This window comes from Indicator indicator, chromosome 1 (assembly GCF_027791375.1).
Source record: "Indicator indicator isolate 239-I01 chromosome 1, UM_Iind_1.1, whole genome shotgun sequence".
NCBI classification, from domain to species: Eukaryota; Metazoa; Chordata; class Aves; order Piciformes; family Indicatoridae; genus Indicator; species Indicator indicator.
The window spans coordinates 33,142,179-33,169,650 of record NC_072010.1 but is presented as its reverse complement, the minus strand read 5'-3'; the positions used below and the strand labels follow the sequence as shown (position 1 = coordinate 33,169,650).

General features: G+C 39.9%; 1 protein-coding gene across 1 annotated transcript in view; it reads right to left on the bottom strand.

The window, feature by feature from the left end:
* ENOX1 (ecto-NOX disulfide-thiol exchanger 1) overlaps positions 1–27,472 on the bottom strand; it is a 154,700-nt gene that overhangs the window by 86,335 nt on the left and 40,893 nt on the right. The window contains exons 4-6 of the mRNA XM_054382336.1: positions 26,612–26,818; positions 19,146–19,379; positions 5,470–5,682 (exon numbers count right to left, since the gene is read on the bottom strand). Coding sequence (XP_054238311.1) covers positions 5,470–5,682; positions 19,146–19,379; positions 26,612–26,818 — 654 coding nt within the window. The remainder of the gene's footprint in view (positions 1–5,469; positions 5,683–19,145; positions 19,380–26,611; positions 26,819–27,472) is intronic.

The following is a 27,472-nucleotide window of genomic DNA, read 5'->3' as shown; positions in this document are numbered from 1 at the left end:
CACCAACTGAGATCTGGGCCGCACTGTAAAAACACATTATATGACTCAATCTCTTTCACAAAGAGCTTAATGATGACCTAAAAATTGCACATAAAGTAAGCTCATATTTTTGAATTAGTCACTGGCAAACGAAAGAAAGACTGTAAGACCAGGCAATTAAAGAGCAGGAAAATCCTTTTAGAAGTTGTTATTAATGCAGAGTGATTGAAAGAATACTGAGAAAGCATGAAAGTATATAAAGAGTCTGCCTGCAAAAGGAATTTTAACTAGCATGCTTTCAGTATCTGTAATGAAACTGGCTTCATTTCTAGTATTAAGAGAATATAGTAAAAGGTGGAAGGAATTTTGGGAAAAAAGAACTGTGGTATGGAATCAGATAACATGGTGATTTTAATACTCACCTTCATATTAACACAAATTCTAAATACCCTATCAATGCAAATTCTAAGTACCTTTTCTAAATTAAGAGAGTAATTTTTGAAGTGAATCTGTAGTGAGAAAACCAAAACTGAACCCAATCCTTTTTTTTGAAGAATGCTCAAAAAAAGATTTTTCCCCTTCTTTTTATGTATTAAAAATTTAGATTTTATCTGTGAAGGCACAGATAATGTTAAAACAGATTAAACCATATTCAGAAAGATCAGAGACTGAAAATGAACAAACCCAAAGAGGGGAGAATTTGATTCAGTGTGTTGAGAATCCATTTCCCTTCAGAATTATTTAACTTCAATTTATTTTGGGGAGGTATGGAAGGAGGGAAATTTATATCAAATACCTACCAGCTATTTGAAAAAAAAGTCATAGGACTCTAATACACCACTGTAGTCCTTCAGCAAGAAGAGAAAAAAGAGCTGACCTTCCCAAGGTGTGGGACATGAGAGTCTTCTTCTCAAACTTTTGGTTCTTTTTACTGAACAGCTCTACAGAATTAGCTCAAAGCTATGTGTAGTCTCATCCTGTGTCACAAATGAAAGGGCTAAGGATGCTTAGCAACAAGCTAAGTAAGTAAACATAATCTCCTAATTCCAGGTTTCTTTTATCTCTTAGTTTTTGCTTTCACGTGCACCTTTACATGTCGTGCAAGAGCACAGGCAAGCTTACTGAAAGCAGAAAGAAATGCACTCTGTACGCTGAGCTATGGAGTAAGACTTAATGTCTCAGGATAGTAAAATGGGAAGAATATCCCAGAACTCAACTATGCAGTCCAGATCTTGAGATCATTTTCAAAAAGTAAAAGCAGGCAATGGCAGGCAGAGTTTCCATAAAATGTTGGCTGCATCCTTCTGGATCAGGTGCTTAAAATCCATCTCTCAAACATCCTAAGGAAGGTCATTATCACCTTTCACCACCATTTAGAGTGCTCTTGGAAGGAAGTTCAATTCCTTCCCTGGCGTTCAGGGCATTTAAACATATCCTTCTAAAAGATTTTCCTGGTCACCAGACACTGAAATTCCTTTCAGGTCAAGGAGTGAGTGAAAGTTAAAGCCTCCATATGACCAGGATGTAATCTGACCAGAGGGCTCCATGATAAAAACCACCCTCCTGGTGTTCCCTCACTGGCACACAAGAGCCTGATTCATGGGGGCCTGTTGCCTAAGTCCCCTGAAGAGGCAGTCATCCATTGATAACACTGAAAAACATGACCAAACGAGTGAGTGTCAGAGGTGGCTCAGTACCCAGCTAAGGAACACTTCTGTTTATTATCTACTTGCTTACTGGGACACATCCACTCCCTTGTGTGTCTGACTCTTGAGATATTGCATTAATTTTTGAAAATGGTACTTCGGATTTTTCCTCATCCATAGCTATTTTTTGAAAACGTTGTCAAGACAGAGTGCACTAAATAGTCTGAAACCTTAATACGAGGTAGATGAAGTTTACAGTGCATGGAGAGGAAAGTCAGAGGACAGAATTGCAGCTTTAGTCTGAAAACCAGCCCAAGACAGACGTCTCTAGGGCTTCCATTTTTCTTAGACATGAGGATTAACATCCATAAGCCTTAGGCTGAAATGGTGGTTTGGGAGGAAATGAAACAGAGAGGCATGGAAATTCAGGAAGCATGTAACCGTGATGTGGAAGCAAAGTGGCAGAGTTTAGAAACCAAACCCCAAAGACACAACTATCCAAAATCCTGGGAAACAATTCATATTCTAAACACAGATTCAAGTCTAGAAAAAACTAAGTAGTTTAATAAAAATGAAGGAAGTGGACAGTTTTCCCACTTTATCCCTTAAACAACTAAAGAAGCACCATAACAAAGCTAAGACTCCCTGTAGAACTTAAATCAGGTGCTGTAAACTGGTGGTGTGACAGCAGTAATACACTTTATTTCACAGATTATCCTGGCACAAGTATCTTGGTCAGGTAATTAATTCACATGTTGAACACTTGACCCAAATTTTTAAGGGTAATCCGCTTGGTAATCTTCTAAATACCTCCAGGCAGAAATTTGTAGCAGGGATTTCAATACCTGTACTTCTTTAGTAGTTGGGCCATAAGCTGAAATGTTCTGGCCACACTAATCCTCATTAATAAAAAACCATTTTATACTGAGACCCACATAGACAGTGTGTGTGTGTGTTCCAGGTGAGTGCACTTGAAGCCCATTTTCTCAACGTATTTCTTCTTTACTTCCCATAATATTCACTGCTTCATCGCTTGCTTTTTTATCTAATTCCAAGTTCTTCGCTCATGCTTCATCTCTCTGTATCAAGACTACACACAGTAAGTGGGATTAATCTGCTCTGAACAAGACATAAATATTTGGACATCTGGTTCTGAGCTAGGCCCCCTGTGAATCTTCTATGGGCAGCAGAGAAAAAAGGGATGATTCATCTCACTGGGAGAGCACCATGAGGTCGATCTGATGACTCATTCCCTGGAGATGTTTATTTTTCTCTGCTGACTGCAAAGAAAGCCCAGAACGGTCAGCTAAGAGTTGGACATTTGACCTAGTTCATGACAGAAGAATGCCACACGACATTTTAAAAATACTGTATTATTTATGTCAAGTGGCCACACAGCTGCAGCATTACACTAGACTTCTGGATCCTTTCTGCAGAAGAGTTTTTTTGCCACTGCAGAATTTAATAGACCACACACACCTATTCTGGACATCTAGTATTTTCAAATTCTTCCTCCATAAAGCAAATTACATACTGTAACCAATTCTATGGGGCTACGGGTAAACAGTGTAAAAAGATGCATGGAAAACATTTCTCAGAGCATTTCAAATACAGGAAAATTCTTGAAAAAGGGAAGATCATTTCATAGTCTCCATGTTTAGCAATCTTAGGCATATAGACGTGTAAAGCAAAAACATCATCCATCTGTTCGTGGCAAGTTTGCAGAGAATATTAATAAGACACATTAATGCTAATAATGGCCAATGTTTATGATGTTTATAAAATAACCAATGTGGAGCATCTGGAAAGCTCATAAAATCTGTTCTTATAAAATCCACCTTTCCTTGAGCCTGTTTTTTGCTGACCTTGTCCTCTTATGCCTGATTTGTCAGAATCTTCCCTCTTCCAGACATTGCTGTGACTGTGGTACCCTGAAACATGTTTTGAAACCAGATCTATTTCTGGTTTTGTAAGTTCAGCATTCAGTACATTAAAAGAACAAACCCAATAGCCAAAACTGCAAGTTTCCACCTGAAAGTACAGGGATCTCTATTTCCAAGTGACAGATGTTGTACAACAGTTGGTGACAAACGGGCTAATTTAAACTGATTTAACTAAAGTTCAGCCTGCTGACAATGGGGGATTATTTTAAATGCAGCTGAAGAAGGCATTTCTGAATGCTAGGGCTGGCTGTTGCACACAAAACTACTGGGGCCCTGGTGTGAACTGAACAGCAGAGCCACATGTGGTGCCTCTGTCTCTGCTCCTCACGCTGCCTTTTAGAGGCAGAGATGGAAGACAACATTGCCTACTAAATTATCAAGGGAATCATCTGGTCTTTAAAATTTACTTACTGAACATATGTCCTCAAAATCCAAGTGTCCTTGCACCAGAATCTTTCTTTTTAAGTTCAGGCATCTGAGCTCTGCCATTAGAAGGTTATGTGCCCTGTGGTGAACTGGTCTTTTGAGATGCTGAGCTCTCCATCAAAATACATGAGAGATCCAGGGGCTTCTCTCCTAACTCAGACAAGTCCACCCAAGCTCCTGCCTTCAGCCATAACTTCTGAAGGATGAACACTGAGAAAAGCCTACAGGGCTTTTTTTTTTTTCCCCTAATGTGTCTGTGTATGTGTGTGATACAGAAAAAGAAAGTGTTAACAACTGCATTGTCCTCTATATGGTAAATTGTCTTGGATTTTGTTTTTAACTTCCATATGAGAGCGGGCTTCAGCTTCCACCTTTTTGCATATCATAAACCTCTTGTTTGAGCATCTATGAGTAAGCATGTTAAAAATCAGCAACAATTAAATTAGCTTTCTTTCTCTATTTTCTTGTTTTTTTCTCTTCTCTTCTCTTCTCTTCTCTTCTCTTCTCTTCTCTTCTCTTCTCTTCTCTTCTCTTCTCTTCTCTTCTCTTCTCTTCTCTCTTCTCTTTCTCTTCTCTTCTCTTCTCTTCTCTTCTCTCTCCTCTCCTCTCCTCTCCTCTCCTCTCCTCTCCTCTCCTCTCCTCTCCTCTCCTCTCCTCTCCTCTCCTCTCCTCTCCTCTCCTCTCCTCTCCTCTCCTCTCCTCTCCTCTCCTCTCCTCTCCTCTCCTCTCCTCTCCTCTCCTCTCCTCTCCTTTCCTCTCCTCTCCTCTTCTCCCATCCCTTTGAAGAACGCTCCTAGGCAAGTATCCCAATTACTGTTCTATGAGAGAACCTCATTAAGGTAACTTCATTGATTGTATTTCTGTACTAAGAAAATAGCTGCCAGGACTAAATATTTAAGGCAGATTATCTGCCAAATTAATGTTGGCATTGTATCAGCCAACCAGTCACTATGCCAGTGATAGTACAGTATGTTCTTCTACTGTGGGGGTGTCCTGTACACGGTGACTATATCTCTAAAAGTTGTTGAACTCTACCTCCTTCTACCTAAACCCATGCTAAAAATAAAATCTAATTGTCCTCTGTTTTGTGATTGACCTAGTTAACTAGTTGCAACACATAGGCTACATATATCACTTCTCTCCACAAAGGCATGATCTTTCCTCAGAGCAGGAAGGCTTCTGTCTGCTCCGTTCCTGAAGTGTTATGTCTATGCAGGAGTAGATATTATGCATAGAGCACATCTGCCGTTAATAAAAAAACTACTAAAACTTTGCTCACCTTGAGAAATAAGCTCTTAGGAATGGTCCTTGTTCCTCCATATTGCCATAGAGTATGGAATAGGATACGAAGTAAAATGTGACTGCATTGCAACTACTTACCCCCAAAACAAACAAACAAACCAACCGATTAAAAAAACCACTACCACCACCACCACCATCACGACAGCAATACCGGACAAAAAGGAGTTACTTACATTGCGTGAGGATCCCTGTTAAGGCATTTTTGAAACTCTCCTTGGCTTGCTCCATTTCTTGCTCATGAGCAGCCTTTTCATTCATCAGGCGGCGGACGTGGCTGTTGGCCGACTGCACCATTGAATAAAACTGGTTTGCAGAGCGCCGATTCACCTCACCTCGCTCGATCCAGGTAAGCAGCACTGTGATGGCCTCTGAAAACTTGCTATCATCTAGAACAATCAAAGCACAGGTTTTAAACTGCAGGCATAAATATCCTGCCGAGAACACATTTTCTGCTCCACGTTGCATTAAAATCACCATAAATCCTCCTTGCAATATATCATTTTGGGCAACCTTTGGGTCCTTTGTTCTGTCAAATGCAGGAAGCCAATGCTGCCATGTGAAGCTACATAAATCCTCCTTCAAGACTTGTCTTCTGCTTATTTTAATAGCTTTCACAAAACAAAAAAACATCTCTCCCCGACTTCCCTGTAGCCCAACTCCTTGTTTTCACAACATCTCCCTTAAGCTGTTTAGTGATATGGAATGACCTTAGAGCAGGAGTGAGGAGACCTTTGTGTCACTGAACTGACCGAGGAAATTAAATGCATCTGCATTAATCTGCTTGGTTGAAAACTCAGCCTTGGAGCTTGGGTTTAGCCATACTTTCGTCAACAAATTTCACTAACATCACATTCTTAATTAATGAACAATGATGAGGCTGAACAATTCCTCCTCAAAGCACTGATTAATTACAAGGAAATGTTTTGAACAGATGACGTGTCTGCATTTGTTTTGTATTATTTGTCTGTGTTTTGTTCTCCTTTTTTTTTTTTTTAAGCATTCCAGGCAAATCCAGACTAACACCCACATTACAGTTTTATGTTTATCATGCAGATAACTAAAGTTTTATTTCTCTGCAGAAAGACCACCAGAAAGACCACCAAAACTGGTGGCTAGATTCTGTGCACTCATTCCCCACGTAATCTTAATTCCTCCAACAGTGCCTACAGCTTCAGAAGACCCTTAGTGCAGCATTCCTTACACTTCTGCCTTCATCAGGATTAAGAGGACACTTTTCTTACAAGTCACATTTAGGCTGAACTGCAAGATAATGTTATTACAATGGAGTGTCTTCCTGTGAAACTATTTTTGTGCAATTTGATCTAATTTTCCCCCCAGGATTTTATCATACCAACTTTCTGCTTCCCTACAAACCATTTTAAAGATCTCATCTAGCCTTGTTGGTTAGATTTCTTTGTATATATTTCAGAAGGTAGGTAGACCTTTGTACAGGAGAGGGTATACAGTTATGGTAGGGAAAGAGTAGTATAGCTACACCCAAAAGACACTTAAAATCAGAAAATATTAAATCCGACTGTGTTACCAGATACAGAAATGTGGAACATAGTTTGTAAGACTCTGCTTTCCATGTACAAAGAATAATAAAGACTTATTATTAAGTGACAATTTTGGGTTTTATTCTGAATCAGAAATCATTTCCCTTAAAAGGCAAGGAGTCAAAAGTGCAGAGAGGACTCGTGACATGCTTTGTGCCCACAACCCGTAAAGAATAGATTTTTACATTGCCTCTTATTAACCGAATCGTGCTTTTAGCTACAGCAATAGGATTTGCTCTCCACAGCTGGATAGGCATGTTTACCCAGGATGCCTGAAAAAGATTTGCAAAATAAGAGCATTGTAACATCCTCCCTTTGAACCACGATGTGTCTGTTGTGACTTGACATCAGCATGCGATTCATCATCATTCATTAGGTAATTGTCTCTGGGGAAGAAGAGTGAGACGGCAATCTTTCCTTTCCATACTGTCCCCTTGGATTAGACTCCAGTCTTGAGACTTGCTGGATATTTATTTGGCAGGTATGTATTAAGCAGCTCTGATGAGTGAGGTTGGATGAATACGGGTCTCAAAAACACCACAGGTAAATAAGGCTCATGCAAATACTCGTCATTTCAAGAAAATAGGATAGGGCACTCCAAAATGCTTGGTCGAACTCCTCAGCCTCCTGAAATGCATGGGAGCTGGATGTCACGAATCCAATACAGCCAAAAACTCATCCCTGGAATATAATATTTCTTATAATTCCAGCAGTCAGTAAGGATAACTTGTAGTGGCTGCTGATGAAGTTAGCATGCAATTTCCAACGGTCTGTACAGTCAGGTCACCCTGTGGATGGCACCAGCCTGTTAACACCAAGGATGCAGTTGATTTTGAGCAGAGAGTAACTACAGCTGAGTGTCCCTCTTTTTTCCTTTGTGGACATCATTACCTATATCATCACACTTAATTTATCATCCAGTACTGAAGTACAGTCTAGGGTAAATTATTCAACTCAATCTAGATCAAAATATGAACAGGAAAGTTGGGAGAAATGATACACAGAAGCACCTCCCCATAGGTACATTTGAGCTGTGAAGAAATGGTGTGCAGGACTGAGCAAAAATGTTTCATAGAGATACATGAAGAAAAACAGTTACACAGAAATATTCTCCCTTTTTATTGCTTCAATCTCTTCCCAGTACAGGTCCATGTATTGTTTTGATATAGAGTGTATAAGAACTTAAAACATCCCTCCCCTTGTTTTGCTTTAATTTGGCACAGTGGGTGTCTGTAAGGGATGTTCATAAACATGCCATCCCTCTGCCACATACATTCACTCACTTAACAGGGCATGCTGAAAACCTGTTTACAACATACTATACTTGAATGAGCTGCAGAGGTCTGTGGGCTCTCATAGTTAATTCATGGCTCTGTACTAGCAGGAAAAAAATCTTTTCATTGGTTAACACCAGCATCTTCACTGATTACATAATTAGGAGACATATTTTAAAAAGCTGAAGGGTAATATATGCACAACAGGAACACATTAGATAATAAAATCTTTTCTCTACACTTTTCAGATTTCCCTATTTCACCTTCATTTCTAATTTTTATATTCTTGGCTGCTCGGTGACTGGCATAAGGTAACTCACCATGCTCTTTCTAAGCAATCAGAGGTTCACTTAGATTTTTATACCAGATTGTTCATTTTTTTTTTTATTTAGTAGATAAACATTAGAAGAAACACAGCAATGGAAACTAATTTAAGCAGAGCATGAGGTGCCTTATGATTGCAGCCATTCATTTAAAAAAATAAAACAAAACTTCAAAATTATTCCCTTGAGGTAGGATGCATGTAAATATACACTGTTTAAAAACATATTCTTAAACCAAATTTCTTTGTATAAGACACACTCCATATGTAATTGTTCTTTTAAAATGAGCATATGGCAAATTATTTCTCACACTTAAAGCTTTTTTTTTTCCCCTCCATATTACATGTTTTAAGCAAACGAGGTGGAATTCATCCTTTATGTCAACAACTGATTTAATAACTCCAGGGTCCTGATATGCTCAATAGAAAGAGATGGACACTTAAGTCAGGCTTTGTCTGTCCTGTTTTAGCTGTCTACTTCAGGATGAGGTGCACTGTGCCCCAGAAGTGCCTCCTCTAAAGGGAGCCTAAGGTGGCCTGCTGGTATACAGATATCTCTACAATGAACATCTACATTTGGTCAGAGTAACCCCAACTATTAGGTAAGTACACCAGTTACAGAACCATTATTAGTGTACCCATGTTGGGTTTTCAGTTATACCACAAGGTTTGATGCACACTATGTCATTTTAATATTACCCATCTGTTGAGGATTGCTTACTGGGTGTTTGTTGCTAGAGATTTCCAGGTGCTGCTAGATTCAATCACAGGCCTCTAGAGATAAGATATTTCAAATTCCTCTTATATCAACAGAAGATATTTGGCACTTAAATCCTAGCTCACAACTTAGATGAAATGAAATATAAAGAGAAGAAAATGCATCCCTAGAGCTGGCTGGGAAAAAAAATAGAGGACGAATTATTGACAAATATTTTGTATTTTTCTGCTTGTGATTTGACTACCTCTAAGCAATCCCAGCTGGAATAAACTTTTTAATAGAAAAAGCTGTGACAAGAACTGCTACAAAATGGTATACTGGGAAAAAGTGTTTGAAACAGAGATTTATTTCCAGATTAAAGAGTTTACCTGGTGTAACACAGGGCAGAATTTAGCTCAAAGTAATCTGAAATGTTGTGACTATTTCTCTCTCAATGTTATGCATTTCTATAAGGTGCTTTTGCAACTTGGGTGACAGTGTCTAAGGCCTTAGTGATTAGAAAGGAGATGGAATAATCAATCCATCTAAAGCCAGGCAATCAAACACTCTTATTACTATGATTTTTACATTTACAGATGTTTTCAAAATACAGCTAACTTTAGATTCTTTTATTTCAAGAGTGATATTATATGCTGGGCTTCTAGCTAGGACAAGATTCCATACTGGGCTATAGTTGCTTTTAGCCTTGTTAGAGTCCTCCTCACTTTTGGCTTTCTCAAACATTTGGAAAGCTCCCTTGGAGCCTGTTTAAATCACAGCAATCCTTTTATGTTGTCCTATGGGCCACAGTGTTGTCCAGAATCAGCACATATTATCTCTTGTTCCTAAGCTTGCTCCACTAATTCTCTGAGGCTTGCAAGGGGATGCTGGCAAGATAGAACTATCACCACACCTAGAATCATAGAATCATAGTAACCTAGAAAGATCCTGTGCTGCTTGCATATGTTTTGGGTTACACAAATGATCTATTTCTTCTCTGGCCCTTCTGAAAGATGGGAAAGGGCAGGGGTGCACTTATGCTAAGCTCTGCCCTGACCAGTAGAAATCTAGGCAACAGATACTGGTGGTATTTTTGTGAGCACTGGGAATGACATGCTACAAGGCTTGTAAAGAGGAGACAAGAATTGTGAGATATGTCCCATCTATTTAAGCCTGATTGACAGTCTGTCCTCTGTTGTCTGTAGCTGTGCCATAGGAAGATGTTGTGTTCCCTGCCTCATCCCCACCTGCTCAGTACTACTCTGCTCATGGTTACACTGCCCTCAGATCTGCCTAGAGATGCTCAATTGATGACACCCTAGTTCCAGTTTGCCAGACTGGACCCAGCCCAGTTATTACAGGAAAGTGGAAGAGGCTAGTTTAGAATGTAAAGTTCACTCCATACAATTGCAGCCAAGGAAGGATGTATGGCCAAGATTACCGTTAATCCGATTTCTGATTTAATAATTTATTAGACTATAAATAGTATTTCTTAACTGCAAAGACTGAATTGAATATGAAAAATAATAAACCACAGCAGGTGAATCAGGTGAGAGAAAAGGATTACTGATCTCTCTCATCAGCAGGTTCATCCTAACTTCCCTGTGCAGCAGGAACAATTTGCACTCAACAGTTTTGGTGCCACGATGACAACCTATTTTTCTCTTGGCTTAAGAGATTCTTCTGCACAGACTGTCTGCCACTGACCTAGAAACACAACTCTTCTGTCTACTACCCTCACCTTCTTTTTTCCCTGCTCAAATACCTTATATAATTGTGCCATGAAAAACACACATCAGTCAGGTACTTTGGGGATTAATAACATTTTTAACCCAATGGCACTGCATAATAAGTGAGAATCAAGGAATACAAATTCTTACTGCCAAAGGGTTCTTTCAAAGAGTGATTAATATCTTAACTATTTCTTAAATAGCCTTAACTGTATGCTATCACCAAGAAACTTTCCCAGTTATGTAATAAATGACTAGAAGAAACTAGATTTGATAAAAATATGCATATATGTTTATTATAAGGTATCTTTAAACATACTCTTTCCCCACCCAGTATTGTCAAACTCTTTCTTCCAAATTAAATCACACAAGATTCTTCCAGAGGTGGGTGTCTAATGTGAGACACAGAAATCCATTATATTATCCTGCTGATGTCATTATTTCAAATAAAAAGTAATTGTGAGGGCATTGAATTTCCTCCCTATTTCTCAAAACCACACCACAAACTCTCAGATCACTGAACTGCAATTTCCAAGTTCATAGTAATGAACTTGAACAATTTTTCAGTGCAGTACATATAATCAAATGGCTTTTATATTACTACCTTAAGATTTGCATTGATACCATACAGATTAGATGACGGAGGACACATTTAATACTACACTTAACAGCAAATGTACTTCTTGCAAGCTGTTGGAGGGAGGTGCCCAGGGAATTAGGTTACCAGGCTGCCAATAGCTGAACCTACCTTACGCTTTTCTGCCAGCACACAAAAGTGCCCTTGCATCGTGTCTGCTTACAGCCCCTGTGCTAGGCTCTCGGAGCCAGATGTATTGTGTCGCAGCAGATGTCAGCAGCATATGGAAGAAGGAAGGAGAAAATGATGATCTAAAAATGGGAAGGATGAGTGAACACATTTGATGCTAAAGCGTTGAAATGTGTCTGTTGTAGGGCTCTGTCCTGATATACTACTAATAAAAAAAGATCATGCTAAAAAAGGTCTGGAGTATTTCAGCAGCAATTAAACCTGGCATTCATTGGATTAGTTCAGAGAATCTCATCTTTGCCTCTCCGACTGACGTAGCTCTCCACTGAATTTGATCCTTTCTGCATGAGACTTGCCTCTCTGGATAACTGCTCCGTTTCTGCAGTGCTCCACAAGTCTGGCTTTCAAGCGTGGAGTGATAACACAAGCAATGTGGTTTTCTTCTCAGTGAAATACCCTATTTACCAAGCAATTAAATGTTGTTTATATTTCAAACAACGTGCAAGAGTTGAGATTGTCAGGCTTGATGTTACCTGAATCTTGCACAAGATGCATCCCTAGTTATTTCATTCTACTATAACTGCCATCTATTTATTTAAATTTTCAATCTGTTCTCTCTTCAGGGGATAATACAGTGCCTGGCAAAGAAGCATCTTCTCAATTTCTCAAAAGATTTTTTTTTTTACACGGAAAAACACATGAATAACTTTCCTACAGTCATAAAAAGCCCTGTATTTAAAAGGGAGGTAAAAGCCAGGGTATTGTATATAACTTGCACATATTTATGTCTCCTTTGCTCAAAATATTTAAACAACAGATATTCAAATATAAAGGGATGTCTTTGCTAGATGGTGGAATTATTTACATACCTACAGCAAACGAAACAGGTGTAGTATTTTAAAGGAGCTTATCTGCCAGAAGTGATTTCTGAAGATGATGCCATCAGGTACAGATATGCTTGAAGTAAGAAAACCATAATGCTTGAAAAATTCTGCTTTGAAACACAAATGTTGTAAGCACACAGATTAAAATGTTTTGTTCCAATGCACCTGACAGAGCAGTGTTCCACTTAGGGATAAAGGGGTCGGCAAACCTCCAGTTGTGTTATGTTCTGGGTACCACGTTACTCAAGCATTTAGAAAGCACCCAGGAAAACAGATGTCAGAGCAGGCAAATTTGAGCCTAAATATCTACTGACACATCTCACTGTGCAGTAATAATGCATCTGATTTAATACTGAGAAATTTAAATCTCGAAGACATACAGCAAACAAGATGCTGCAATGAACCAGAAGGCAAAAAGGTCACGTTTTTGTAATGCAATAGCAAAAAATACAACATTCTGCTAGTTTTGTCAGAACAAGAATAAAGGTTCTATTCTCAAAGACTATTTAAGGAGGTAATTCACTTTTACACTTTATTGTAACAGTCCTTGGTTTCCCAGAATTCACATCTATGAATTTATTGAGACTTTTACCTACAGCTGGAGGATGTCAGAAATTAGGTCAGAAATTTCCTTAACCTGAGTTATGCTTAGCTGCGATTTTATTTCACGGAAATCAGACAATGGTTTGGTGAAATTACTTCTAAGGTCATGAAAGATTTTTGAATATTTGGATCGAAAAGTAGACTTGATGAATACCTTTTAAAAAGTGAGATTTTACTTTACCATTTTAAATGAATGACACCCGTTTTTTATTTTGCCTTTTCCCTTCAAATCTACTTTAGTAGTTTAGAAAGTAATAAACGCCCCCCCCCAACATAAAACCCAGACCCCAAACCAAAATAATTTGCCATTCAAAATTAAATAGTGCTGTTTTTTAACCAACTAGTTTGTAAACCTAAAATATGTGGTACAAACCCCAAACTGATCAGCATAGCCCTGATATAAGAAGGAATTCATGTTCTTCTCCATGTTACCCGTTTACGGGATCACAGAATGTTAGGGGTTGGGAGGGACCTATGGAGATCTTCGAGTCCAAACCCCCTGACAGAGCAGCACCATAGAATCTAGCGCAGGTCATATAGGAACACATCCAGATGGGTCTTGAAAGCCTCCAGAGAAGGAGACTACACAACCTCTCTGGGGAGCCTGTCCAGTGCACTGTGACCCTTACAGTAAAGGAGTTCTTCCTCGTGTTGAGGTGGAACCTCCTGTGCTATAGTTTACATCCATTGTCCCTTGTCCTATCACAGGGCACATATGAGAAGAGGTTGTCCCTTCCTTCTTGACACCCAGCCCTCAGGTATTTATAAACATTTATTAGATCCCCTCTCAATCTTCTCCTCTCCAAACTAAAAAGCCCCAGGGCTCTCAGCCCTTCCTCATAAGCTATATGCTCCAGTCCCTTAATGATCCTTGTAGCCCTCCGTTGAACTGTCTCAAGTAGATCCCTGTCCCTCTTGAACACGGTTGCCCAGAACTGGATGCATTATTCTAGGTGGGGCCTCACTAGGGCAGAGTATGAGGGGAAGAGAATCTCTATCTGCTGGACACACTTCTCTTCATGTACCCCAGGATCCCATTGGCCTTCTTGGCCACAAGGGCACATTGTTTTCCTATGGATAACTTGTTGTCCATCACGACTGCCAGGTCCTTCTCCACAGAGCTGCTATCAGATCACCTCCTAACCTGTACTGGTGCAGTTTACTATTTCTTCCCAGATGCAGGACTCTGCACTTATCCTTGCTGAACCTCGCTAGGTCCCTCTCTGCTCAGCTCTCCAACCTGTCCAGGTCTCACTGAATGGCTGCACAGTCTTTAGGTGTATCAGCCAAGCCTCTCAGTTTGTTATCATCAGCCAACTTGCTGAGCAGACACTCTGTCCCCTCATCAATTTTAATGATGAAGATGTTGAACAGGACAGGACCCAGCACTGATCCCTGGAGGACTCCACTAGCCACAGGTCTCCAGCTGGACTTGGCACCATTGATCACCCCTCTTTACCCTCTATTGTGTAACCAGTTCCTAATCTATCTCACTGTCTGTTCTTCCATCCCACACTTCCTGAGCTCACTCACAAGGATGTTACAGGAGGCAGTGTCAAATGCCTTGCTAAGGTCAAGGTAGACTACAACCACTGGTCTCCTACATCTACCTATTCAGTTAAGGCATCATAGAAGGCTGCCAAATTAGTCAAGTCTGATTTCCCATTGGTAAATCCATGCTGGCTACTCCTGATAACCTTCTCTTCCATGTGCCTAGAGATGACCTTGAGAATGAGCCGCTCCATCATTTTTCCAGGGATGGAGGTGAGGCTCACTAGTCTGTAGTTTCCTGGAACCTCTTTCTTGCCCTTTTTGAATACTGGAGTGACACTGGCTTTCCTCCAGTCCTCAGGCACCTCTCCTGTCTGCCAGGACTTTGCAAAACTGATGGAGAGTGGTAGAGCGACAACATCAGCCAGCTCTCTCAGTACTCTTGGGTGCATCCCATCAAGGCCCCTGGACTTGTGAATATTCAGTTTGTGTAACTGATCCCTAATCCGGTCTTTGTTGACTAGTGGAGGGTCTTCCCTCCTCCATTTAGTTTGAATGCTGGAGCTTATTTCATTTTGATAACCCAGGCTCAGGTCTTTTCTGCCTTCTACATGCTGGACGTATGAAGAGTAGGATGAGAAGGCATGAAACAAATTTCAATCAAGTATTTAGTGACAAGCTCTTTTTCCAATGCAGGAAATCTCTTTTATGAACTGTCATCACCTTGGTTTCTCCTTGTGGTTCTGGCTGTGTTGAGTGGAGTACACCAAGAGCAAATTATCAATGCAGAGTAGTTAAAAAAATGTTTAGTCAATGAGACTTAGCAGTGTAGTCCTATATTTTTAGAGCTACAGGCTCAAATCCATGAGACCTACACCCAAGGCACTGGCAATACGTCACTGCCACATAGTGAAACTGGCAACAGCAAAGCATAGTAGGAAGAGGAAAAATATCACAGGCAGTTAAGATAAAAGTAAATACATTCTTGAATAAAAACACGAAAGCTCCAGAAAAAAGTGACCCAACAGGGAAAAAAAAATCATGAAGAATTTCACTTGTGGGACCCTAAAGACATTAATGGAGAAAAGAAGGAAAAAGGGAAAGAGAAAAGGAAAACAAACCAACACAACACAAAACAAAACACATACACACCAACAAAAAAAAAAAAAAAAAAAAAAAAGAAGAGGGGAAAAGGGAAAAAGGAAAAGGAAAATACTCATAAAATGGTACTGTCTGCTGCAATCTAAAATGGAAAGTGGTTAAAAATTGCACAGGTCCACAGTTTGATGGGTTTCTCTTATTTCTGCTTTCTCTTATTTCAACATAAATCAGGAATTCAGACCAAGTTCTTTGCAGATATGAAAGGATTTAGGATAGTCCTCAGAAAGCAGGGAATTGATAGCAAGTCATAAAGTCACAGGCTTTTGCTGGTACACAAGGCCTCATATGCAGCAAGTTCCCAGCCCCAGTCACCAGATAGTGCATTTTGAAAAAACACTTCTTTGTTTATGCGAAGCTCCATACCAGTAGAGACTACCTGGCTGAAATTTTGGAACAAACTTTTGTTTCCAACTGGTGTCAAAGATCCTCTATAACCTCCCAGACACTCTCCTGCACAGCAGTTACTGCTGTACCAGGTGAATTCAGCACATGAGAAGAACAGGAATATGCTGATAATACTGAGGGGACAACAGTTTCCAGCAAAGTCTGGTACACAAACCCAGTGATTTCTTTAAGCCTTGTACTGCAGTTTGCAGAAGGTGATAAAAGATATTGTCACCTCTGTTAAAGACTCAATAAATATCTAGACCACAACAAGGGACTGGCTGATGAGCCTAGTTCATCTCTGCTCACCATCAGATTTCCTTGCTGTCAGGAATTTCCAAGGTTATTTTGACAACAAAAGTTGCTTGGATTCAGACCAAGCTGCCTACATCTGTGATTGCAAAGCAGTATCTTGGGATGACAGATGTTTAGCTATTTTGGCTTGCTTTTCTCCTAGCGCTGCTCAGTGAAGTTCAGGAGGCACTGCAGGAGCTGAAACCTGCACATTGGGCACTGTGGCTCTGCCTCATGAGCTGGCAACAGAGCTCAGGAGTCTTTTGAAGTGGATACCACAGGGAGGTCATGACTTTCGCTAAGAACACTGCAAAGCATCTGCTCAAAATCCAATCTTTCAAGGTAATCCTGCCAAGAACAGACATATTTTGATCCTTCTTTTCTTTAGGATGAATTATCTCAGCTTTTTCAGCAACAGAGACCTGAGACCTGACATTTGACCCCTAGGTTTATATATGTGAGTGTGTACATGTATTTTTCTGTACATATATATATATATGTCTTTTGTTAAATTCACTGAAATCTACATTTAAATTGTGAAGGTATGATGCCATGAACTGCCCTTTGCCAGAGTTAGAGAAGCTTCTTGATGGTTCCTTTGCTTCTGATTTTAGGATGTCACAATGGACTAATGTGGTGAATCCATTCTGCCCAGGAGCAGCCATAATGTTCTGTCCCCTTGCCTAATAGATACTGTCTATGATGACATAAGAAAGGTAGAGCAAACCAGCATAATGACTGCAACCCTTCTGTGCTTTCTAGAGTACCTAGTATAGGAGATAATTCATGACCTGTGAGAAGAGAGGGGGCTTCTTCACAGCTGCCATCTCCAAAACCTGTACAGATTCAGGGCTGGTGCCATTGATCTTGATACAAGGCAATTTTTAATTATTACAGTTTTTTAAATTGCAGTATGTTATTTTGATAAATTTTATTGATTTTTTTTTAATCCACAAAAAGTAAAATTACCATTTTTGTTTCTTAATTTATTAAATTTAATTCTGTATGTTTCTCACGGTTTATAGTCATGTTTTGGAAAATGACTTTATAGTCATGTACATGGTGTTGATCTATATCGTGCTCAAAGTATTTCTGTATTAACCTTGTGCCTATATGCTAAGCTTGGGTCAAATGTTCCTCAGGAGAATGAAAGATCTAAATGGTTGGAATGAGTTTTAATTAGGTATGGAAACTTGCCAGAATAAAAAGAAAAATCCTTCTAAATGCAGATCATCTTAAACATCCTGCAAAAACCTCACATTCAGTTGCCTTAAGCAATGGCTAGTTATACGGAAGAAATTGTCCAGACATCTTCCATTTTCTGGCTTAGTGCAGGAAACCTCTAGGCTTTACTACATAAAGAAAAACTTCCCTATAAAAGATTAACTCCTAAAATATTAAACTGAAAATAGATTCTGGGAACAGATAGATCTAAACCTCTGTAATGTATTGTATAGACTCTAGAGAAGCTGGACTGGAAGCTAGATGAGAAAGAGAAATTCTCATTTTTGAGCCTCTTTCGTCCTTTTATCTCATTCTATCAATTCATATGGGTTATTTTACCAGTCTCCCACTTAATTAATTATTTAAGAGCATAGTGTATGCAGTGAGAATATCAGTCAGCCAAACTAATAACTGACCAAAGTAATAGTGATGACTAACAGCGACCCATTGCAGTACTCAAGGAGACAGCAGGGTGCATCTCTGCTCCATAATGCAAGGATGCAACTCTTTGTGGTGTCCTTCTTAAGCTTTTCAAGCAATGTTTCACAGTTAGAGCAGAGGCAAATGTGTTGACAGCCACAGAGTCTAAGTCTAATCTGGATAATTCTCAAACAGTGGCAAGAATCACAGTTTCTTGTGACCTGGCACACAGTAAAGTACTGTGCTTGGCCTTCATGTGGGGAAAGAATGCCAAACACAACTGCTAAACACTTAAGGAAAACAAATATAACTCCAAGGGGTATGAGTTGTTTGCTTCATCCTTTTTTTAAATTTTATTTCCTTGCTTCTTACTTCTTATGTTAACTATTAGAGACAGAAATCCTCAAAGCTGCACTTTTTACCCTTGAAAAATATTGTCATTAAGTGTATCTAGAAAAAAAAACAACAAACAACCAAGCAAGCAAGCACATACCAAAACAAGATGCTATCATGCACAAGTAACTCTAACCCTAAAAAGGGAATGAAAGAATAGATGGTGTGTGTCAGAGTTAAGTTGTACCACTGAGGGGCAAGCTAAAATGCTAAAATGCAGCTCTTGAGGACAATTTAAGTGCCAGGAATTGGGGCTGTTGCACACACTTAATGTGGTAACGTACCAGTCAAGGAACAAAGGCATTTTAAGAATCAGGCTTTTCATATAAAGGATGTTTGTAATAGGATGTCTTATTATGAGAGCATTTCCAAGGTAGATGATGACAGCAACAGAATAAAAAAAAAAAAAAAATCATTGTAGTATACTGAAGATTGTGTTTTAGGTGTACACGGAGATGGTCGGAGGTTACACATTTCTAACAGGTGGGTGAGTATTATCACCACTGACATAAAAATGGCAGAGGAATGGGAAAATGCCAACAGGGCAAGTAATGAAATACACTGGAGAGAAATCAGCTCCCCTGTTCTGTCTTCTGGATGGCTTCTGCTCTTAAGGAATAATACACTGAAAAATATCAACTGTTGCTTACCTTTCAATTTTTCAGCCAGCAAAGCAGCTTCATGTTCAGAATAATGCATTATTGCTGGAGGAGAAGGAGGGCGCAGTCTGTCTTCTTCCATTTTGCGTCTGTGGCGTTCCTCTCTGGCCAACATTCTTTGTTTGCATTCCCATTCATAAAAGTCATCTCTTGCCTGAGCAAAATCAACATGAAGGCGACCTGAATCCTTTTTGTCTGTGCTAGATCCTAATCTCATGCGGTAACCTGAAATCAACAAGCAGAACTAACTGTTGCATGACTTCTTTGCTTTTATTTATTTAGTTATTTATCTATTTATTTACTTATTTACACCTCTCCCCCTTTTAAGTGCAGCCAAGTAAAAGTGTGGATTAACAGATTCCCACATTTCTACCCAGGAACTATCGATCACTGTGTTTTCATAGGAAGATACACATCTTCCCACTCATTTTCCCTCTCAGTTTCCTGCATGATCTATCAACATAGCAGATGAGCTGAAAAGTTGTTCCAAAGGCACAGAATCTTCACTCCTGTTTAGGAGACTTCAAAATACACAATTTTTCTACTTGATACTCCCAACCTTTATAACTGCAAAAGCTAGCTAAACAGAAAACAACTACTAAAAGGGACCTGTTTCAATCTGAAAGTAGAGTCCTTTTTCCTTTGAATGTTGAGATCATATACAGTTTAGAGCTTTTCTGCAGCCTGCCAAAGGAATGGGAAGTATGGGAAAGGCTGAATTTTATAAAAATCATGACTATGAAAGAATGAGAAAACTGTGCTACATAAATTCCTGTGCCACAAAGAGGGTGGTGCCATAACTTCATTGATGCTAGATCTCAGATTCTGGGGCCTTGGAATTACAAACACTACTATGGTATTCCCCACTGGAAATATTCTAGCAGCAAATATAAATAACTTACAGATGAATTGTGTTCAGAGTCCTTTAAAGCAGTTTTAAAAGTGCAGATGGATTTATTAGACACTTGTGAGACTCCTTTCAGAACTAGTAATGAAACCTGTCATGCCTCATCTTTAGTGATGTTCTACATATTCATAATTTGGTCAATGTATCATATGCTAAAGCTAGCAGACTGCAAAGGCTTTAAGTCAGGAGCTACACAGCAGTACAACAGGGACCTGCTCTGAACTAAACTCTTGACTGCTGTCAAAGGGCAAACAAATCATGCCAGAGATATAAAATGAACTTTTAGTGACCATATTGTGAAAGAACATATTCTGGTCACTTATCAGGTTTTATTTCCCAGGCTGAAAGATACTCGCAGAACAGTTTCTCAAACTTTTAAAATGCTGATTCAGAGAAAGCATGAGAAAACACTATGTAGAAAGCTGCAAAGAGAGCCTCCACATGCAGGTAAAATTAATCATTCTGCACAGGGCTAGCTCTAATTTCTCCATGCCAACCTGCTGCAATAGTCTCAGAAGGAAGAAGCCCAGCAGAGACTTCTCAAATCATGGCATACTGCAGAGATGAACTATGCTGAACTGGCACATAGAAGGCTCTTCAGAAATACCCACTACAACAACCGCTGTCTAATAACTCCAGGGACAGGAAACTGCTGTTCAAAATGTCAGGGAAAATGGTGTTTGCTGCTTTTGAAGAGCTATTCAAGAGAACCTACCTTTCAGTATTGTGGTTTGCCTGTGGTGAAGAGCTTCAGCATGTCCCCACCACAATCAAAACTCCGTTTTGAACTCTTTCCAGTGACAGCAAAGCTAAGACTTTAGTAGATTAGGAGCATCTTTTGTAAAATGCATACCTAGGCATATTCTGGTTTGTTTTACTGCTGGAAAAACGTCCTGTTATATGAATACAAGGGACTGTCTGTACTAGATCACATATAAGACAATAACTTCAAAGACATTAAATATCCATACATGTACTGATCCCTCAAAAAAATACAATCTGGGTGCCTTTTGATTTGACATTTTCCATTCAAACAGCTTGTGGAGTTCAGATAAGTAGCCTGTCCGTAAGGAAGAGGTATGACTTTAATTCTCCAGCAACAAGTTCAAATTCAGATGAAAATCTCAGGCTAAGTGTTTCAGAAGTCCTTCAAAATCAGAAGGCATCAAAAACTTCCATCAAATCTACCAAATCTGGCCTCCAAGGTTCACAAGCTCAGGGTAAAGCAGAACTGAATACTTCCAGAGAGGGAAATGAGGGAATTGTTTGTTATTTTAAAGCCCCCTCTATTTCACTCTGCTTTCTCTTGCTCAGAGGAGTAAATGCTACCTTTTCCCCAGAAGGCTGTTTGTGCTTGTGTATAATAGCTCTACTGATAGGTGCTGAAGTGAAGAGTTACAAATGCATCATATTCATTGAGGCATAATAGAAGACTGTGGGTGACCTGTCAGAGCCGGGCACTGAACTAATGAGGGGCTAATTATATGGTTTTATCCACAGAGAAGGTCAGCCAAAAGGGGTCAGTGGTGCAGCAACTCTGGCAGCTGTGACAAATGTTAACCCCAGCTTGCCAGACTTGCCAGCTGCATTCCTCAAAAAGTGATTGCTGTCCACCAAAGCAACATTATCAGCAATGTGAAAGGACACTGCCAAGGTGCCAGGTCTTGTGAACCTAAAATTAGATCTCCCAGCTGGGATGTACTTTCCAGGAAGACACAATCTCTCTTCCTTTCCCCCTGGATCTTTCACCTTTGTCAGCAGGAGCACACTGGGCACAGAAACACAGCACAGCAGCATGTAAGACTCCTGTGGATCTCAGAGCCTCACTTCATGTGAACACAGAATTAATGACAAGGACCGTGCACCTACATGTTGTATCTGCATCACTGAAGTTGAGTTTTATTAAAGTGGCCCTCATTTTTTAAGTAAATGGGGATAATGAAAACAAACAAGCAAACAAAAAAACAAAACAAAAAAGAACTCCCCTAAACTACATCAAAACCAAACCAAACCAACCAACAAAACACCAAACCAAACCAAACTAAACCAAACCAAACACAAACCCACCAAAGCCCCCCCCCCCCAAAAAAAAACCCAGCCCAAACCAAAAACCCACAAATCAAAAAAGCAACCACTGAACAGTGTAAATCGCAGTTTAAAACCCTTTATCCTCTGTAGCACTGGACAAACAATTCCCTTTGGGTAATCAATTTAAGTGCCTCCAAATTAACAGATTTTTGAAACTGACCAGGAATCACACTGAAAAATATCTGACTGCTTGTTTAACTCTAAGACTGAAACTGGTTAGCCAGTCAGGTGGTTTCCAGCAGCACAGAAACTTAGAATAACCTGGGTTGGAAGGGACCTTGGATATCACTTAGTCCAGTCCTCCCTCAGAGCAGTGTCAACATCAAAGGCAGATCAGGTTGCTCAGGGCTTTGCATCCCTCCCTTATGAAAAACAGCAACTGCCATTAGTATGGCTTCTTGCACACTCCTAAATTTAGGCTGTGTGGAAACTACAGGACCAATAGTCTGGCCAGTGAGGAACTGACTCCTTGATGTCAAAACAGGCTGCTCATAGCCAAAAGGATGACATGTAGCAAATGGTGCACAACTGGCAGGTCTTATTTTGTATACTGGATCATCAGGCACCCTTAGGTGGTTTGGCAACTTTGAGCTGCAGGGCAGATGGGAGGCTTGCACTTTTCCAGTCTCTTTATTGATGTTCAAGAGTACTTGAATGTAGGAGAGAACCACCTGCCACTGCCTCCCCTTCATGTGTGGGCAACAAATTGCCCTCACAGACCTTTTTTTCCATCTCTCTGCTCAGGACTGCTGCTAGCCTTAACTGTGTGCCTGGCTTGTAATTTTTAATTTCAGTTTCACACACAATGGCAGAGGAAAAGACTTTGGGAACTTGCCAAGATCATCACTTTAAAGGAGCAACAACAGGAAAAATTAATGAGGGTGTTAAATAAAAATCAAACACAGTATTTCCATATCACAGGTCTAGTCAAGACTCTGTGGCTTGACTTACCTTTGAGTGTTGCTATATTGGGGATCGGCCAATAGCTGTTCTCTAACTGGGGATTTAGATCAGAGTGTCGATGATGATCAGTGAGAACAAAATAAAACCAGTACATGGTACTAAATGGAAACCCACAGGGGAAAGTATCAATAGAGGAAAAACATATACACAGGCTTTTGGGGTTTAAATAGGTCTATCTCAAACCACCTGTTTGTCCTAGATTTTCAAGTCCAGGGCCATTAAAATTTGCAGGAGTTACTGAATTGTCAGCCACAAGAGTAAAATCCACATAGTTTGAGAAAGAGCTCTCTCATGGGCTGGTATGTTGATTTTAGAAAGCCCCTTTCCTCAGGAGATTAAAGCATAATTTTCAGGCTAAATGAAAACCGATCTTCCTCAAGTAAGTTTGGGTGGTGGGTTGTTGTTTTTTTTTTTTTTTTTTTGTAGTCTTCTACCCATTTCCCAGTCTCCTATTCATACATGTTTACTTGGGAATAGAAAGGAAACAAATCAGTGATTAAACTTCTTGATGGATTTTGTAATCACTTGCATTATTATGATGATAAGCACAGGATAAATACAAAGGTTGATGGGATTAGATGGGGTAGACAGATAAAACTGTTTAGGTAGACAAAATTACCATTATATTACAGATATCTAAGGCATGACTTTCTCCTAATATAACAGGTATACTGTATTAACCACAAATTCCATCTGTGCATCTCTTTTATCTCTTACAAGAAAAAGAAAATGCCTTAACAAGATGCTTTAACTCACTACTTTGGAGTACATTATGTTTGAGAGTGGAATAAAGACTGGTGAAAAAAATCCCAACATTTCAGTACAAATAAAGCATGGCCCTGCCTCATGCCCAAAGTCTCTGCTCTGTGGTTGTGCGGGGACAGTCATTGCACCCTTTTTCATCTGCAGACTTCAATGCTGGTGAAACGCAGCATTGCAAGTGAAATGCTAGTGAAATTCGGCTGCAATGTGCCTCTGCTTTTCATCTTCCTCCATATCAGCTCCACTGGTTCTTTCCCTGATCTGTTCAGAGACACTAAGCACAACACTTTAGGAGAAAGAAAAGGTGTGAGACCTACGGGAAAGATAGAGAAGAATTCTTTATCAGGGAGTGCCATGATAGGATGAGGGATCATATTTTTCAGACTGAAATTTGGTAAATTTAGATCAGATTAGATATTTAAAAGAAATTCATTATTGTGAGAGTGCTGAGACATTGGAATAGGTTGCCTAGAGAAGTTGTGGATGCCCCCTCCCTGGCAGTGTTCAAGGCCTGTTTGAACAGGACTTTGAGCAACCAAATCTAGCAGAAGATGTCCCTGGCCATGATAGGGACTTGGAACCAGATGATGTATAAAGTCCCTTCTAACCCAAACCAGTCAATGATTCTATGATTATATGAAAAGACAGATGGGGGAGAGGCTGCAGAGCAGGTGGTAAGAGGAAGCACAGATAGCAGCACAACTTTGACAAAAGGAAATGGAAGAAGGAAGGATGGATCAGGAACTTGGAAATAAAATGGTAGAAAATTCAGGATAAGGAAGAGAATCTGCCACCTCTATATCTGCTCACTTCCCATTTACTGAATGCACACTCTAGTGTGTTATGAACAAGAACACACGGCAGCGCAGAGAGTTTCCTCTGATCATCAACTCTGGTCATCCAGGTTATAAAGTTAAAATAAGATTTGACTTGGCATGAAGCAAACAGTGCAGTCAGCTTTCCAAGAAGCAGGAAACTGAGCTAAAAGGACACTATCTCTTGTCTGTAGTGGTGGCAGCCTCTACATTTCTGAGATTTTCTTCGCTCATTTCGTTGCTAATGTTTTATTTACGTATACAGTAATGCCAGCTCCTATGGAACCTGGTGTGCCTCTCCTCTGCTCTGTTACTTGTGGAAATGTTTCTGCCTGGACAGAACTTGGAAGCTCAGAAATGCACTACTGCTTCTTACTGCAATGCCTGTAATCTGTCCCAGTGAACTACATCATTACAGAAGCAGTGTGAATAAACAAATAAAGAGGAAGGAGAGAAACTGAGAACAGACGATGAGAAGGGAAGAAAAACCAAAATGAATTTTTTTTTTAGAAAGGAAGAAAAAACCCAAGGTGGAACAAAGATCTGGAAGAAACCTGAAAATACAGTGTTATTTCATAGAAATGGTTATATAGACCTCATAAAACTCAACAATTTTCTGTAACTCTTCAAATATATGTTAAAAGCAAGCAGCCAAGTTAGAAAAAAACACCACATTCCCAACACAAAAATTGTTGTGATGCAAAGGAGCTAGGTTTTCCTCACCACATATTTCAAAAGTTCAGATATTTTCTTTCTTTCGTTGTAAGATGTAGTCAGTAGTGACTTGAGAGACCACTTGCTTCTAGCTGTGTGAACATCTTATGGACATCTACAGGACACTGAGGATACGTCCTTACTGCTAAGCAGAAGAAACTCAAATAAGATATCCTTTATCATTAGCTGCCTTCCAGTCCCCATTTTAGATGGTCACAATGGGTCCCTTAGAGGCCACCCTACAAAGGGTGGGTGGCTGGCTGTAAGCCAGTCTGTGGCAGCTCATCTTGGACAAGGATTAGTCCCTGGCCCTTGTTTAAGGCCCTCCTTTAAGAATACTTTGCACGTGGAGTGAAAGCATTACACTACACTTATGGAGGAAAACAATGCTTGTGGGCCTCCCAGCAATCAGAAAGAGAGAAAAATCCTGTAGAGACAAATACATACAGGGGATGAGATCCAATTCAGAAAGGAGAAGGGCTCAGTTAGGAAGCTAATCCTCATGTGAAGGAGTCTGTAACCTTAGGAGGCCACTGACAGTCACTGAAGCCTGATAATGTGAAAGTAGATTGGTTTCTATCTTTTTCTTCTTTTTTGTTTTTTTGTTATTTTTTTTCTCCTGTGAGTTAGAGGATTTATTGACTGTTCTTTTGTTGAAAAATAAAAGAGATTCTGAAAGTTTACACTTGAGTTTCTCTGACACTTGTTGTCCTGGAAGGCAACAGATGTAGCCTACAGTTGGGGCTCAGAATCACACTCGTGGTAGATGAATACATACACCCATAAAGGCAGACTTTATTCAGACTGCACTGCAAATCTATAAAAAATTGCCAGTGCAACTGCCAGCTTAACAGAGAAACTGGCACTGGAAAACAGGCATTCCTGGCCTAGTGCCCTTCTCTTCCCATAACCTGTGAGCAAAACTACATAAACCTGCATAAATTGAAAATTGTTCTGTAGTGAATTTCAGGATCTGTTGCATTGTTGTGGGATGCAGGAAATTGCTCCCGGGTAAGCAACATAGAGAAAAATCATGCACGAGTCTTGGCAGACACAGAGAAATACAGAGTTGCCCCTTGCCACTCCAAGCTACAGCCACAGAGCTCAAGGAAGGCTTGCTGAGATAAAATCTAAGAAAAAAGAGCGAACATTAGCAACACAAAATACAAATGAGAAGCAAGGAAAATCCATTAAAGAATGTGAAGTACCAGAAAGGTAAATGGCTTTATCAACCATGAACTCCTCTGCAAAACGAATGTGACAAAAATTCTTCTTGCTTTTCCGAATTGCTGTTATATCTCCACACTGCTCAAAGACTTCCTGAATAATTTCCTCCGTTGCGTTTTCTGGTAATCCTCCAACAAACACTGTTTTACACCCAGGAGGTCTCTCTCTTGTTGAAGGTGGTGGAAGATCTAAGTCAAAACAGAAATCACATTGGAATACAAAATTTGTCTTTTGATCCATTGGCTCTATTCATTCTTCTAATCAGTTCGGGGTTGTAACAGTTACTTGACATAGCATGGAAGTGGGAGAGAGGGAGAAGTAAAACAGGTGAATATTGAAGAGATTGTCCAATCTAAACCTTTTCAAGTTCTAGGTGGCATTTCAGGGATTAATTACTGCCACAGTGGACTGTTCTCCAGGACAGATGACAAGGTCTAAAAGGATCATCCTTTTTCCCTGCACAGTCACAAAAAAATAGCAAATACTCTCTTTCAAAGCAGAGGAGCTTCTCAAACTGATTTGACCCTGAACACAGGTCTCAAACACTGGTGCAGAACATTCAAAGCCTGAACCTCACTGTCTTTGGCTCATTCTCACTACTTGACATACTCGCCAAGCACGTGGGCCCTCTGTAAGCAAGGCCCTGCAGCGCACGCCCTGGGCACTTGGGCTGGACATCTTTCCCTGCTTTGGGCATAATTTCCTTTCTGTCTCAGAGTACAGGAGTACAGCAAACAGAAAAAACAAAGTGGGAAACACAACGAAGTGACAGCATGATGAAAATGCTCTGCTGGTTATCTGTTTTGTCTTGTTGCCAGATAATGGAGCGGATGCCAGGAAAC